The 15,303-nt window shown below is 35.0% G+C and overlaps 2 protein-coding genes across 4 annotated transcripts in view; one reads left to right on the top strand and one right to left on the bottom strand.

Moving 5' to 3' along the window:
- Positions 1 to 15,303, bottom strand: part of Atg13 (Autophagy-related 13) — a 361,003-nt gene that overhangs the window by 256,023 nt on the left and 89,677 nt on the right. The gene's annotated exons all lie outside the window — the stretch shown is intronic.
- The window catches only part of LOC145981335 (uncharacterized), a 235,457-nt gene that overhangs the window by 212,927 nt on the left and 7,227 nt on the right, over positions 1 to 15,303 (top strand). For all 3 annotated transcript variants that reach the window (XM_083114550.1, XM_083114551.1, XM_083114549.1), the window contains 4 exons: positions 425 to 539; positions 4,992 to 5,128; positions 8,187 to 8,326; positions 10,449 to 10,551. In XM_083114550.1, the coding sequence (XP_082970676.1) occupies positions 425 to 539; positions 4,992 to 5,128; positions 8,187 to 8,326; positions 10,449 to 10,551 (495 nt within the window). The remainder of the gene's footprint in view (positions 1 to 424; positions 540 to 4,991; positions 5,129 to 8,186; positions 8,327 to 10,448; positions 10,552 to 15,303) is intronic.

Raw genomic sequence — 15,303 nt, 5'->3', positions numbered from 1 at the left:
GCCATCAGTACCTCTTCTAGTACCAGGGAGAGACAACTGTCAATGTCCTTGCACTACAGAATGCACTTTCTCAACAAGATCATCCCCAGATGAAGTTGACAGTGATGGTATTCTTCAAGAACATTCATTTTGGTAATTTCAAAAATAAGTCTCAAGCACCAATTCATAAACAAAACAATAGGAAGCGATGCAACGAATTCAAAATGAATGTTAAAGAATCCTACTATGTATGGTACCGCTAGTGAAGTTATCAATACGTGATATGCTAATATGTCATTAACTGATAATGATAGAGTAATCTTACATACTATTAAGTTAGTTTCTTATTTAAAATTGCATTTACACACATTTTGCTGTACGAGAAAGTTTAAAGATTATGTAAACAAATTTTGTGACACTGCACCAATTTGAATGTTCATTTCAGCTTTTCCTAAGCCCCTGATAGAATGCCCAGATGATATCACTCTTGACCTTCCACCAAACCAGAAGAAAGTGTTTGTGATAATTCCGCAACCCACGTCCAATGTTGATTGGTTTAGGTGAGTATTTTAAGGTAGATGTAAAATGTTCTTAATTTATTTTAGGGATGTGCCGAAGCCGATTACAGATGTATAAAAATCGGCAGAAATTGACATATCGGCATCAGCAAAAATCCGATATTTAAACCGGTACAGATTATACTAGAGTTTACCTTCTAATAAGTTTTATATTTTAGTTTTGTAAGATTTATTGAAAATTAGGTTATGATCCATCATTATTGTAGAGTTTTTGTAATAAAATTATTGCAAACTCTCATTCAGAGGATCAACCTAACTATAAATCGGAAATAAAACAGTACGTTGCTGAACCAGGATCTGCTGTTGTATTGGAAATTCAAAAATGAGTATTCAAACCTGAAGCAAGTGCTGAGAAAATACTTGGGCATACCTACTGCATCAGTATTCAGTGATTGAGTGTTCAATGTTGCTGAACAGATTTGAGATAAGAGAAGAAGTAGGTTACTTCCTGAAGTGCTTCCAAAACTCGTGTTTCTGAAGTTGAATCTGGCAGCAGTGAATTTCCAACATTAAGAACAGGAATTAATTTTGCATTTCAAAGAACTGCTTGTGTACTAATGTAAAATCTCTTGAGAATCCGTGTTCTTCTTAGAGATTCACATAACCACCTTTTGTGCAAATGTACATTCGCATCTCTTGAGAATATATATGTATATACATATGATATGCAATACAAATGTACATAGCAAATTTATTTTTGTCATGCTGGAAATAACATCCCATTTCTGTTTAATAATCTTATGTATTGGAATCGGTTAAATATCGGCATCGGTATCGGTTCCAAAAATTATCGGTGAGTACATCGACATCGGTAAATTTTCAGCTTCGTCACATCCCTAATTTATTTTTTACAAGTATTATGGCCCTCCATTTGAATCAAGACTTTGGGTTAAGTTTGTAACGGATGCACATTATACATCTTTAAACTCTGTACATGGAGTCGCAATTAGGCTATCTGAGCATATAGTGGAATTACAAAATAAATTTTGGTTAGCCTGGAAGACCCGGGTTCAATTTCCAGGGTGAATGATCCAAGGTCGGAATTTTTCCGGCCTTGTCCCCTGATAAAGTGGCTCTGGAGCCAGAGCATGGAGCTAATCACATCATTCTTCAAAATGGCTGAGATCGAGAATGTGTGGAGCCCTACCCCACATTCCGTAAATATGCCTTCATGGCACGGTGCTATGTGCATGGGAAACTTTACCCTACCTTTAACTTTACAAAATAAATTTTAAAAAGCAATAAAAAATATTGTGTACAAGAAATTTCGTATTTCCACATTGCTAATTTGATAGGTTTTTTTTCCTGATTAATTTTGAAGGCTCACTGCCTCTATTCACTGAGATTACAGCACCTGGGACAGAAAAAGTGTCAGTGCAACTGTGTTTACCACATCCACATATTTACATAATAAGATATTCACGTCTCAATTTTACATATTATCTATATAAAGATATCAGAGTATGCTACAATGCAAGTGTGCACAATTACATTTGGAGTAAATAAATATTTAACTTTAAAATTAAAAATATATGCTTGCTTGTAGAAGCAAGTATGATATTCTCATTAATGTATCTGTAACCATGATTAATTAAAAATAAATTCTATTTTAAATTATTTGGTAATTACATGCAGTTAGTTGTGGTAAATCAGCAAATTTTCGTTTGTTTCCAGGCAGGCTTATTCACTACAATTCTAATTTTATGTTCCCAGATTTAACATTTTCCTACTTTATGCATTTTACTTTCTAATCCCAATGAAGCAAAATATTATAAAATTTTCAAATATTTTACTTCTTTTCACATTATAAATTCTTTATCTAGTCCTCTGAAAAACATATAATCCAATACTGGCCTGCTATAAATAGTCATCTTTGGGAGTTCTGTTAAAATGGATTTACCACAATGCTCTTCTCACTTAAGTTAATATGCACGCATATTAATTATCAGCACTATATTCAAATAGATTAATATTTAAGTCACTTGCTTGTCTCTATTTTTTAAAAAATCTTGCTCTCTAATCATCTTCATCCTTTGCCGTTTCCTGCCTCTGGCTAGGTTGGAATAGAAGTCAAGCCTCCATTTTTTCCTGGTCTTCCACCACTCCTCCCTTTTCATGGTGTTCCAATCTTGTCCTCTTCTCCTAACACTCTCCGCTATCTGCTCTTTCCACAGACATCTTGGTCTCCCCCTTGGCCTTATTCCCACTCCTTGTGCATTGTAAGCTCTTACTGGTAGTCTTTCTGCATCCATCCTCTTCATGTGTCCGAACCATCTCATCTGTGCCTGATCTATCCTGTCCTGAAGCTTCACCACACCCACTGTCTGTCGGATCTCCTCATTCCTCATTCTATCCCTTCTAGTCTTCCCCAATACACTCCTTAAAAATTTCATCTCCACTGCCTACATCTTTTTATTGTCTCTCTCTCTGTCATTGTCTAAGTATCTGCTCCGTATGTAATTATTGACACACAGTATGTATTATATAGTATCTTTGAAGGTTTTAATATAGTCCACCACCCATTTGTCCTCTTCTGTTTACCTCCTCATCTATTCTTCCACTTCTCTCAATGATGCTTCCTAGATATTTGAAGCTCTCCACTACCCTCAACTCTTCCGTGTCCATCTTTATTCTTGGTTCATTTCTGGCCCTGTTTCTTCTTGTTATTAGCACCTCACTCTTTTCTGCACTGAATTTCATTCCTGCTCTTCTGATATCCTCATTCCAACTATCAAGCTGTCTCTGTACATCTCCTTCCCTGTTTCCCCAATAAAACTTTATAAAAATAATTGATACCATGATACCGTATTTACGTGTGTATAATGCGCACCCTTGTTTTTGATAGGAAAAAGTGACAAACAATTATATCTCGTATGTAATGTGCAGTTCAATTCAGGTTGAAGAAATGGCTTTCTTAGTTGTAGGTCATAAAGCTGTTGCTATGCCGATCAACAATGAATGACATCATTCATATTCAATGAGTCACCTATTGCTATGTGGACCAAGAGAAAAATATCCCCTTGTTTAAACAATAAGTCACCAATTCATGCCACCTCCCCCCCTCTCCCTCCACTATGTTTAGCATCACAAAGCTTTCACTCTTTAACCACCTTATTTATTATGTAATAGTAGAAAGAGAGATCAAAATTATGTTATGAATTTGCAGTGCTCAGGAAGTTTTTTTTCTGTTATTTCTCACCCAACAAATGCAGCTGATACGCATCCCATGTGAAGATAGGTGCATTCTCGAATTCCGCCAGAACAGCACTGCTTTTCTCGGTGTTGCAGAACATTACATTACAAAGTGAAAAATTGTAGGATATGCCCTTTAAACTTTTATAAGTGGATTTCCTCATTTCCTCTTTACTTTTCTTAAAAATAATTGAAAATATATATACTTTTTCCATGACTAACATAACATTTATAGGAGGCACATTTACGACCTTCAAACTAGCAGTTAGCAGCACAAAATTTCTTCCATTAAGGCATTTACACACCACTCAATACATATAATATTATTTGGCCAGTAATATATTATTATTTCTTTTTTCATATATTTTCTTTGATCCAAATTACCATAAAAATCAGAATGTTCCTTCATTTTGTGATGATCTTAATTCAACCACATTGCACATTAGTGTTGTCATCTTGAATGGAATTCTGTTGACATATTTAGAAACTACAGAATTCAAGCTTTACAATGATATATAACACGATAGGGTTCTGTAAACATGAAAAATCATAGCTAGTGTCACCAAATCATGGAATGACCCTGTACAGTTTCATGTTGGCTGTCTGAATTATTCCATGCATAATACGCACCACAGGTTTTGGTTTTTTTTTTTTTTTTTGGGGGGGGGAAGTGTGCATTATACATGAGTAAATACGGTATTATAAAAATATTGAATTACCAAAACACGTACAATATTAGATCATGTAGAACTCAATCATGAGATCCAGCTATTTCCCTTCTTTGTCCACAAGTTACTGTACTATAGGTACAGTCAACAGGTTCAATAACGTCTTCTGTTGAACTAACTAGGTAACTACTGGGAAACAGCAAATGGGCCATATTGGGTACAAGGCCATATTGGGTTCAGGTACCTTAAGTATTGAATGGTACGCCATTGTCTATAATGTGAGAATTCCATTCCCATGTTTTCCCTGTAGAAACTGACATTGGGGGAAGTTAGAATCATGTCAGGGCAAAGCTGAAGTACCCCCTCTCTCAAGGACGTCCTTTAGGAAACACCATGATAAGTTAATGTTGCATAACCAAAACAATATCTCAAATGCAATTATGATAAAGAAGGAACATTATAGTCGATTGGCTACCTCATTTTGTAGTGGCCAATACTTATAAAACATTGAGTTAATTACTATTAATTTGTAGTTTAATAGTGATGTGAAACTAATATAATTTTATGTTTGCAGGAATGTGGAATCTGAGCCCCCCTGGGGAAAGAATCTTGAAGCAGAACTTCCTCCTGGAAGAATATATGTCACTTTCAAAGCCAGGAGCAGCACTTCCAACCACACCACTTCATGCACTGTGCAGATTAATGTAAGGGGTAAGAAGAGAATTATTTTATTATTTGGGGATAACTTTTATTTATTAAATTATTGATTTACAAATTATGCCTCCAACTAAATTGTGGACAATATTTATTGTAATAATAAATGCACCATTCCAACATTGAAAGAAAGAAGAACAATTTACAAAACAAAAAGTGCTACATTTTATACTTTTTAGTCTTACTTAGAAGCTATATAGTGGTTTCATAACCTTCTTTAACCTGAAAATTGTGGCACGAAGCTATAGGTAGTTGAATGTTCAGAAGGAAAAGGGGGACTGTTGGCAGAGGTTATATACACCACGTCCTTCAAGAAAACAAAAAAACATTGGATAATTGAAGAAATGGGAATATTTACAGTACTGACAACTAAAACAAGATTTATCATCTTCTTAAGAAAGTTGTGGACATGCTACTGGTCAGTGAACATATTCAAATGGAATTCCACCTTCTACATGTTTGTTTCGAAGTTCTACATGTTCAAGTTTTTTTCCAGTGTTTGAGTAGGGACAGAATTCTACCACTCTATATACCTATATATTATTGTTTTTATTCATAAAGCATTTATATTATTAGCAACTGCATGTACTTATAATTTTCAGGGCATTTCTGAATCTTTGAAAACATGAACATATTTTGTTTTTCATAGATTTTTCATCGAAAAATGCAGGCTCGACCAGGACTTCAACCCGGGTCTCTGGCATACCGTGCCATTGGTCTAGCACTGAGCTACCGAGCCGGCCTAGCTTTGCCTGATTTTTTGCTGCCTCTGTTTTACCCGTGTGGTAGCACTTGCAGAGACGATTCCACACAGGTAAAACAGCGGCAGTGAAAAATCAGATGAAGCCAGGCTGACTCGGTAGCTCAGTGGTATAGCAATGGCATGGTATGCCAGAGATCCAGGTTCAAGTCCTGGTCGAGCCTGCATTTTTCGCTGAAAATCTACATAGTACATCTCCTGTGCGTGCCTAATTTAATGAATGTTTTGTTTCGTTTATAAATATTTCTAAAATATAACACATTTATTATTATTGATATTATAATGAAGTAAATTCATTTAGTTCACTTTCAAGGAATTGTAGGTAAATTGAAAAACATAAGGAGAATTTTAATTGTGAAATGGATCAGACAAGTGTTCTCGGGTTACCAGCCAGGTTTCGAGCACATACATTGCTCTCATCATCAGGGAATATAGAAATGGAGACCAGTGTAGAGTTAAATATATGAATAGTATGAGGTGGAGCCAGACTTAACTTGGCTGGTAAGCCGATTGATTGATTGATTGATTTAGTTTATTTTACTTCGCGTTTTGTGCCTCTTGGCTAATTTGCGAAGATGGGGATGAGTGATGAAATGATGAAATGGATGAAAATGGAATTCACAAACAACCATACCCGACCGGGATTCGAACCCGGGACCCTTGGCATCGCAGCGCGATGTGCTAACCACTCGGCCACAGGGTCGGGCAGGCTGGTAAGCCGAGAACACTTGTTTGAATCATGTCACCAGGAAAGCTACAATTCCTATTTATTAATTGTAAAAGTTGGAATTTCTAGAGCAACATTACTTGCACATAGAATATGTTTAACAGACAATTAATTATTTCATTAATGTTCAGCTTCTTCTTTCTTCTTCCATCCATGCATACACATAAATAAATTACACAAAATAATGAAATTGTCAGTGGCAAATCAAAAATGTAAGTATTAGTTCTTGTTATATAAAAAGACGTTAAAATTAACGTTAAAAACTGTACTTATGTATGTGAGTATGTTGTTTCTATTTTCCTTTCTTTAGAACTACATTTCGGAGACTAACTATCTCCTTCTTCAGGTTGTAACTAAGCTGTAAAAAAGGGCCCATCTCATTGTAGTCACGCTCAATCTCAACTGCATAAAGCAGGATCTACCGTATACAGAGTGACAGTGAAAGTAAGCTGTTGTCCCAGTCCATTCTTCTAGGAAATTATTTTTACGAATTCAACCCGAAGTTAGATCTTTTCAATTTTATTTTTAACAATGCCAGAAAATAGAAATCTAATAGACAACTAGTAAATATTTCCCTTTCCTTTTATATCAAATTCAAATAAATTTATATCCTACAACTCGGGTGGTTAATAATTGGGGGACAATACGCGAATAGTGCCCGCGGCCATACGACCGAGAATTATAGATTAGGTTCCTGGATACTGAAAATAGTAATAATCTAATTATCAATTGAAAATAACAAACCTAATATTGAACAAATAAATAAATATCTAACTAAAGAATTAAGAGGAACCCCAATCTACTTACATCCCCCATCGCATAGCCACACTCACCATTCACATGTAGAGTAAGAGTCACTCCACTCTTTCCCCCTTCACGGATGCCTCCCGACTGAGCAGGCTTGATTCTTCCTCATGGCTCTGAGCATGCTAGCCAATCAAAATGAGGCAAGGCGTCATACAATGATACCAACTCACTTTGTGGGCAGAGGGTTATATGGTTCGTACGAAGAAACTAGGTACTTAACATAGTACTGCGTCGAAATGTAATAAAAGGATTGTGGACAAGGGTTGGTGTGGATACACCAACGACGAGCTTTTTATATACGTCTGGGGTGGGGATATGATATATTAAATGTATCCACACCAACCCTTGTCCACAATCCTTTTATTACATTTCAACGCAGTACTATGTTAAGTACCTAGTTCCTTCATACGAACCTGAAGAAGGGGATAGTTAATCTCCGAAATGTAGTTCTAATGAAAGGAAAGTAGGAACAACATATCACATACGTAAGTACAGTTTTTAACGTTAATTTTTTAACGTCTTTTATATTCTGGAATTGTGAGTAATACGCACCAAACGTACAAAATGCTATTAGTTCTTAATTATTTCAACCTTATGTTACCGATTATTACCTGTTGTAAATGACATTGAATTTCAATCCTTCCATTGCTATTCAAAAAGATACAGCTGAAATTATTTTGAGATGTTATGCTTAGAAAGTTTAGTCACTAGAATGAAAATATATAAGGGCTCAAAATGTTCGGTAATTATTGTAATTTCAGATCGTGAGCCACCTCAAGTGCAGGAGTGTCCTGAATCCATTTCAGTGAAGCTGAAGGAAGGGAATGATGCTGCCACTGTATCATGGGAGGAACCAATCTTTACTGACAATGTTGGTGTAACGCAGCTTATGAAATCAAAGGTATTTTAAGATTATTTGTTACATGTAATAAACAGAGCAAATAAGAATTACCAAAAGTAATTATATTGTATTGCTGGAATAAAAAGTATTAGAAGACTAAACTTAAGGTTTCATGCAAAGGTAGTACTTTCTCAAAGAGTGATCTATTGTAAAGTTTTAATCCAACAGTCTAAATTACTTGGAATGAATATTTGGGAGTTGGTGGCAATACTGCTTATTTGTTTTGTGTAAAACATTTTATTTATTTTTCTATAAATATTCACTCTCAAATAATTTTCAACTAGACTTTTTACAGTTTTGTATATAGCTGTGACACATCTTAGAATTTTTATATTCACTTTGGTTTATTGTGGAGGGAAGGGAACAGGGGCATGCCAAAGATTGAAGTTCTTAAATTTTTCCCTTTGTTTATTTTTCTAACTTCATTTATTGGATGAGAAGATGTCAGTGATGTCACTGAAAGCATGCACTGCAAAAAAGAGTGGGAATGATGTGTTAGAAAGAGAGGAGTGGTGGAAGATCAGAAGATGATGAAATGCCAACCCAGCAATAGACTGGAAATGATGAATATGAAAGCCTGTGCCCTTCCCCCCACCCCAAATGAAAGAACTTCCATTCTCTAAGATGAATATTTCTTATCCTACAATATTTTCTGCAAATATCTGATTATTTGAATTCAAATTCATTTTTTTAAAGTTCCACTTTGTGACAAACACAATATTATTTTTGAATTTTAATTCAACTATGACACACCTTCATATGTAAATGAATAAATAAAAAAATCAAATATCAACAATTGCTTCAGAGGAATGATGTGCACTAGAGTGCTGCAGGGAGAGTTGATTTGGTGTTTTAAGTCCACTTTATGCACAGTAAGGCTAATCGGGACTGAACCTACAGTTTAAAGTGGAATCCGAAGCAGTATGTGCCTCCACCGGATATCAAACCTGGGACCCCTTGATTACAAGGTGACGACACTACCACTGTGCCATCACGGAGGCCCCTGCTGCAGGGAGAGCAATTTGCTCGAGTGCCAAATAGTTCGCAGAGATGACGCTAGATAGCACATGAAATTTAGAGCTTTTTTGCTTGAGTGAATAATGCTTGAATAGGCAAAATAAGTGGTATATGCTGGAAGCCCAGTTGTACACATATAACATAATTTGTCTGTGGTAGTGAGCCCTCAAATATGAATTGTGAAGTGAAAGATGCAATGAAATTGTATCTTAAGTTAACATAGTTAACATAGTCATCATATCCATGTTATTATGTAGTTTTGTCTATCTTACTAATACACAGTGATGTATGAAAATGAAATAGATGATTGTGGGCTGAAACTACCAAGGCAGATATTTTACATATATCGTCCATTGAGAATGTAAATGTTCTATCTCCAAATTGTAAACAAATCAAGATATTTTGGCTTAGTCCAATTAGGATGCAATTGTTTCATCTCTGCAATCATCTGATGCCTACATACGACCAATGTTGATATATTGAGAGTCTTTTTGGTTCATGTACAGAGCTCCAACAGCCAATGAAACCTAACGACAATTTCCTCAACCAACCACAAGCATCATCCGAGTGCGAGATGAACCACTTGAATTCTAACGTCAGTCACTTGTGGGAGCTGCTTAGCAATAATAGTGGTCTTCGGTTCTTACTTTTGTTGATAACAGACTAAAAAAATGAATAATGGTGGAATGAAACTAGTTGATTGATTTCACAAAATATGAATTTTACTTTGCTACCGAATGACAAATTTATAATGAAATTCTTTCATCTCCATCTCGTTTCCAGAATGCAGTGTTCTATCTGGTAGATAGAACATTGGCACTCTCAAGTCAAAGCTAGTGTTGTGTGCAATTGGTCTATCTGAAATTTCAATTATTAATTATGGCATAAATACCTAACCACACAACTACTACTTTTTAGAGAGGCTTCAATGCGATGATACAACCTATCAATGGTAACACAGATCCATAAAATATATCATGTCAAATTTAAAGGTCTCTCCTGAAAACATCGAAAGCTGGACATAGAACATTTATATTGTCAGAGGACAATATGACTTACTTGACTTACTCAAGTCAAGGTCTAAAATTAAGACTTATCTCTTTAGGAACCAGGACAGAAATTCCCAGTTGGCAAACATCACATAACGTACGTGGCCAGTGATGACGAAGGAAACACAGCTAAATGTGCCTTCACAGTATCTGTAATACGTGAGTATGGACACAGGAAAAATAGTATTTAAAGTCATTTTTTGTATTAATACTTTGTAAGAGCTCATTTAAGATAATCAATAATTGAATCAGTCACACAAACATTGTAACAAACAGTTTTGCCAACACACACATTAAATTAGAGAAAAATTGTTGAGTGATTGATTGAATTGTAAATTATGTGTGCATCAGCACTTCTGTTTTGAACCCATCACATTATGCATGGCCCAGCTCCTTACCATAACTAAAATAAAACGATACCTAAGGACTAAAATATTAAAGCCGAGGCTGTGAAGACACTCCGCATATACTAGGTCATTCAAATATGACCGGAACTGATTCTTTTTTTTTTTTTCAAACAACCTGCCATGCACAGCAGTTGTGCGTCCTTGGGAGAATAGAGCCACAACCCCCACCCTCTCTCCTGCGCAGGTTAGAACCTGTGCAGTCATGTTTGAGTGTTGCTAGAGTGATGAGCAAACAGAACATGCCGCGGAGCGTGAAACAAAGCATTGTGATCAAATTTCTCATAGAAAACGTCCAGCCATCTGAAATTTTGCAGAGAGACAAACAAAATTATGGGGAAGTGTGTCTCTCATGAACCCGTGTGTTTGGGTGGTGTTAAGTACTTCAGAGAGGGAAGAGAGTGCGGAGAATGAGTACCAGCAGTCATCATGTGGGTGGCGGGCAGTTTACCGGTTCTCCCAGACCCAAGAAAGCACGAAGGACCCGTTCGGTAGAAAAAGTGATGGCAATGTTTTTTTTTGGGACTGGCAGGGGGTTATCCATGTAGAACTTTCTTACAGATGCCAGAACAGTCACTGCAGCTTATTACTCAGAACTCCTGACAACAGAAGTGAAGGAAAAGATCCGATCCAAGCTGAAGAGAGGTGGAAAGCAGGTAGCCTTCTTTCAAGACAATGCACGGCCTCATACAGCCAAAACAACTATGGCAACCCTCAGCAAATTGAAATGGGACTTTCTGCCACACCCGCCATACAGTCCCGATTTGACCCCAAGTGATTTCTGGCTGCTTGGAAGGCTTAAATCAGACATGCGGTTTGCGGATAAGAACACAGTCATCAGCAGTGTTCGGGAGCCAACCGAAAAAAAAATTATGAAAAGGGCATTAAGATGCTTCCAGAACATTGGAAAAAATGTATGGACTCTGTAGGGAAGTACTTTGAAGGGTGACATGTTCAAATAAGTATTTGACAATAAAGGATTTGGTAAAAAAACAAAAACAGTCCCGGTCATATTTGAATGACCTAGTATAAGGACAAATCAGAGGACACACACACACAGCCCTACAGAGTATTATACTGGCCATAGGTCCAGTTGCTACAGTGATCATTGGCTTGATTCCTAGAATATAGTAGTGACATGTTTTCTGAAGAGATGGAAGAGTTTTCTGCACTTTGGAACTTCCTGTTTGATTAAAAACTTTTAAGATAAAGCAACATGGCTGAGTGTTTTGCTGTTTCTGTGGCATTTGGTTTTGTTGAATTCACTGTTGTTCGTGTGACAGATTCAATTTTTGGATTGAATTGAAGACATTTTTTTAATAATTATTATTGATCCTTGTTTTCAATTAATTAGAAGCTAGGAATTTTATATACATTTATTTAAATATATAGAATTCTCATTTGAAGATAGGTGTAATTAAAATATAGTGAAAGATCATTTTATGTGAAGATCATCTTTCACAATAAAGACACATGAAAGATTGAAAAGGAAATAACTGTAAATAAATGTTAATATATCTTGTTGGAACATAGTACATTAGCACTTGAAAATTATGAATGAAAGTTCCTATGAACATGTAGCCATGATAATCCATATAAGAGCACTGCAAAATACCTATTGGTTAGTAGTTATCATAATGTATGGTTCAGTATGCATATTATTATTTGTGTTTGTTTTTCAAGTGCTAAATTGTTTACCTCAAACTGTTTGTATATTGCTCCACAATCAAACTTTCTTGGTTTATATGGCTGCAAAGTTTGTTCCTTTGTGGATATATTTTAATATACTTAATTACAAATGTTGCATTCTAAAATGTTTTGTGATCAAAGTATGCATTATGCAGTATTTATATGTTATGAGTGTTTGTATGAAGCTACCTAGCTAGTCTCTAATGCTAAAAAATATTGGTACCTCATTAATATTTAATTTTTTGAACACTTTTTAATAAACACATTGAAAGATATTATGTTACATGAAGTAATTCAAGCTTTCAAAGTGAAACAAGTTCTCATAGATGATTCTCCACTTTTCTTAGAAAATGACTTCTTGACTTTCACAATTGTTTCTTTGTACTTGAAGAATACTAATACAAAAAAAAATAACTAAGATTATACAGGTCTCCGATTATTGCTGTTATTTGAGCGTTCTAACCTTGATATGCTATATTTTATTGCTTAAAATGAATATCTACACATTTACATTACTGCACCTAAATATGCTCAAGTTCATCTTATTGGTATATCTTAGAGTAATATTAAATAACAATATAAGTTGGTAAGCAATGAATAGAGCATTTCAGGGGATACCAAGGAGTACTCTACAGTTGAACCTTTTTAATTTGATTTTCACTTTTCTACCCATTTTGCTTATCACAGAAATCGATGAGAATAGTAAGGTAAATAATTATTGCTTAGGTTATGCAAAGTTTGTAGTTTTATAATCCTTTGTAGTTTAATTTGAATGTGTCAGAAAGATTTTGTTGTATGGTTCCATTATAATCATTCTTGAGAAGCATTCATAGTACAGCAAAATATGTTCTTATGGAATATATGAAACCTGTGTTGAATTCCAACATAAGTAATCATCATTTTCTTTCAAGTCATCGACTCTAATCAGATGCTTAGTGCTACTTCCAGATTAAGAATCATGGATACTCAGTTTGGACTCCCCATTAAAAAATAATCAGTGGACTTACATAAAAACGAGTTACATCAAAATTTAGCTTATTCAATTGTGCATTAACCTATGGTAACCATTTTTTTTGCCTTCGATTTTTTAACATCATGAGAATAAAAAATACAGGGTGTAGGTTTTTTGATGGTTTCCAAACGAATGCTCTGTTTGAAATTACATAAATAAAAAGCTTGTGGTCTAATCGTGATGAAATTTAAATGCAATGTAGGTAGAAAGGTTTTAAATACAGTTCTAAATTTTCAGATTTTTTAAACTGGCCAAAAAAAAAAAGGTTCTTATGAATTTTGTGAAACAACTTTTTCTTAGTATTGGGTAGTTCTACAGAAACTACCTTGGTCTTGTTTTGAAACTGACTTGCAGTGACAGCCTGCAGTTTCCACGGTTGAATGAACATCACTGTAGTAACACAGTTGTGTTAATTGTAAATGTATTAATACACATCATAAAATGCAAACTGTGTTGATACATTTTTATTCAGATGTTTGAAATGCTAATATTCCTTGTTATAAAGTTGAAAACATTAATGTGTCATCACAAGTAGTATTTACTAAATAACTTTAATTTTGTGTCAAGATTAGGAAGTGACTATTGAAGTGTGTGTGTTGAATGTAGTGTATATGTAGTTTAAAATAATTTGATTTATAGCATGGCATGGTAATTTTCTAACAATATTCAGTTAGCTTTTTTAATCTTGGATTCATTTTCATTTGAGTTTTTTTTGTTTTTGTTTTTGTTTATTTTTATTAGAGTGAGATATTCATTAATTTGTATTAAATGAAAAGCTTAAATACTATTTGAAGACATGTTGCCAAACTTCGTCAATGTTCCCAAAATATTATGGTCAATTAGTTATTTGTGCACTTTTTAATACATATAATGTTAAGAAAAAATATAAATATGCTGACCAAGGCAGTAATTTATTTTATTAAAAACATAAACTAAACGTAACGTTTCAACCTTCTAGCAAGGTCTTCATCAGACTCTGTATCAAGTACAAAAGTAACAAGATACCAAAAACAGGGCATTATATACACAAAACATTACTCCCTCCAGACTAATAGAAAGTTGTTGAGGTGGTTTGGAATAAGGAGTATGGGGGAGACCACAGAAAAGATATGCAAAGTGCTTAGGAAAGCGGGAATTAAAACTTACAGGAAGGGAGGGAGAAGCATCTTAGGAATAGCGAAGAATGCAAACAAGAAAAAGGAAAACAGAGAAGAGGAAGAGGAAGGGATTATCTACGAAGTAAAATGTAAAGAATGTCAGAGTGTGTACATAGGAGAAACGAAAAAGAGACTGAAAGATAGGTTGAAACAACATAGGGATGATGTACGACTTAAGAGAGAGAGAAATGCGATATTTAAACACACGAGAGAAACAGGACATGACATAGAGTGGGATGAGGCTAAGCAGATAGGAAGGGAGAAGAGAATGCTAGTGAGAAAATGGAAGGAAGCCAAGGAAATAGAGAAGAAAGGTGAAGAAGACACAATGAACTGGAATGGGGGACTGAAGTTAAACAAAGAATGGAAGAAAGTGTTAGAAAGAGTGGAAAGGACAAGAGAGAAAGAGGAGAGGAGAAGGAAGAAAATGAAGGAAAAAGAGCGTGATATATAAAGCCCAATCCACATTCTATATGAAAGTATATATTTTTCACCTTTTAGGTGAAAGTATAGTGAAAGCCACCTGCGAGAAAGTTCCATAACAACTTTCTATTAGTCTGGAGGGAGTAATGTTTTGTGTATATAATGCCCTGTTTTTGGTATCTTGTTACTTTTGTACTTGATACAGAGTCTGATGAAGACCTTGCTA

Source organism: Lepisma saccharinum, chromosome 29 (assembly GCF_977018435.1).
Source record: "Lepisma saccharinum chromosome 29, izLepSacc3.1, whole genome shotgun sequence".
Classification (NCBI taxonomy): Eukaryota; Metazoa; Arthropoda; class Insecta; order Zygentoma; family Lepismatidae; genus Lepisma; species Lepisma saccharinum.
The sequence above is the reverse complement of the archived record's forward strand: the minus strand, read 5'-3'. Positions and strand labels throughout refer to the sequence as shown.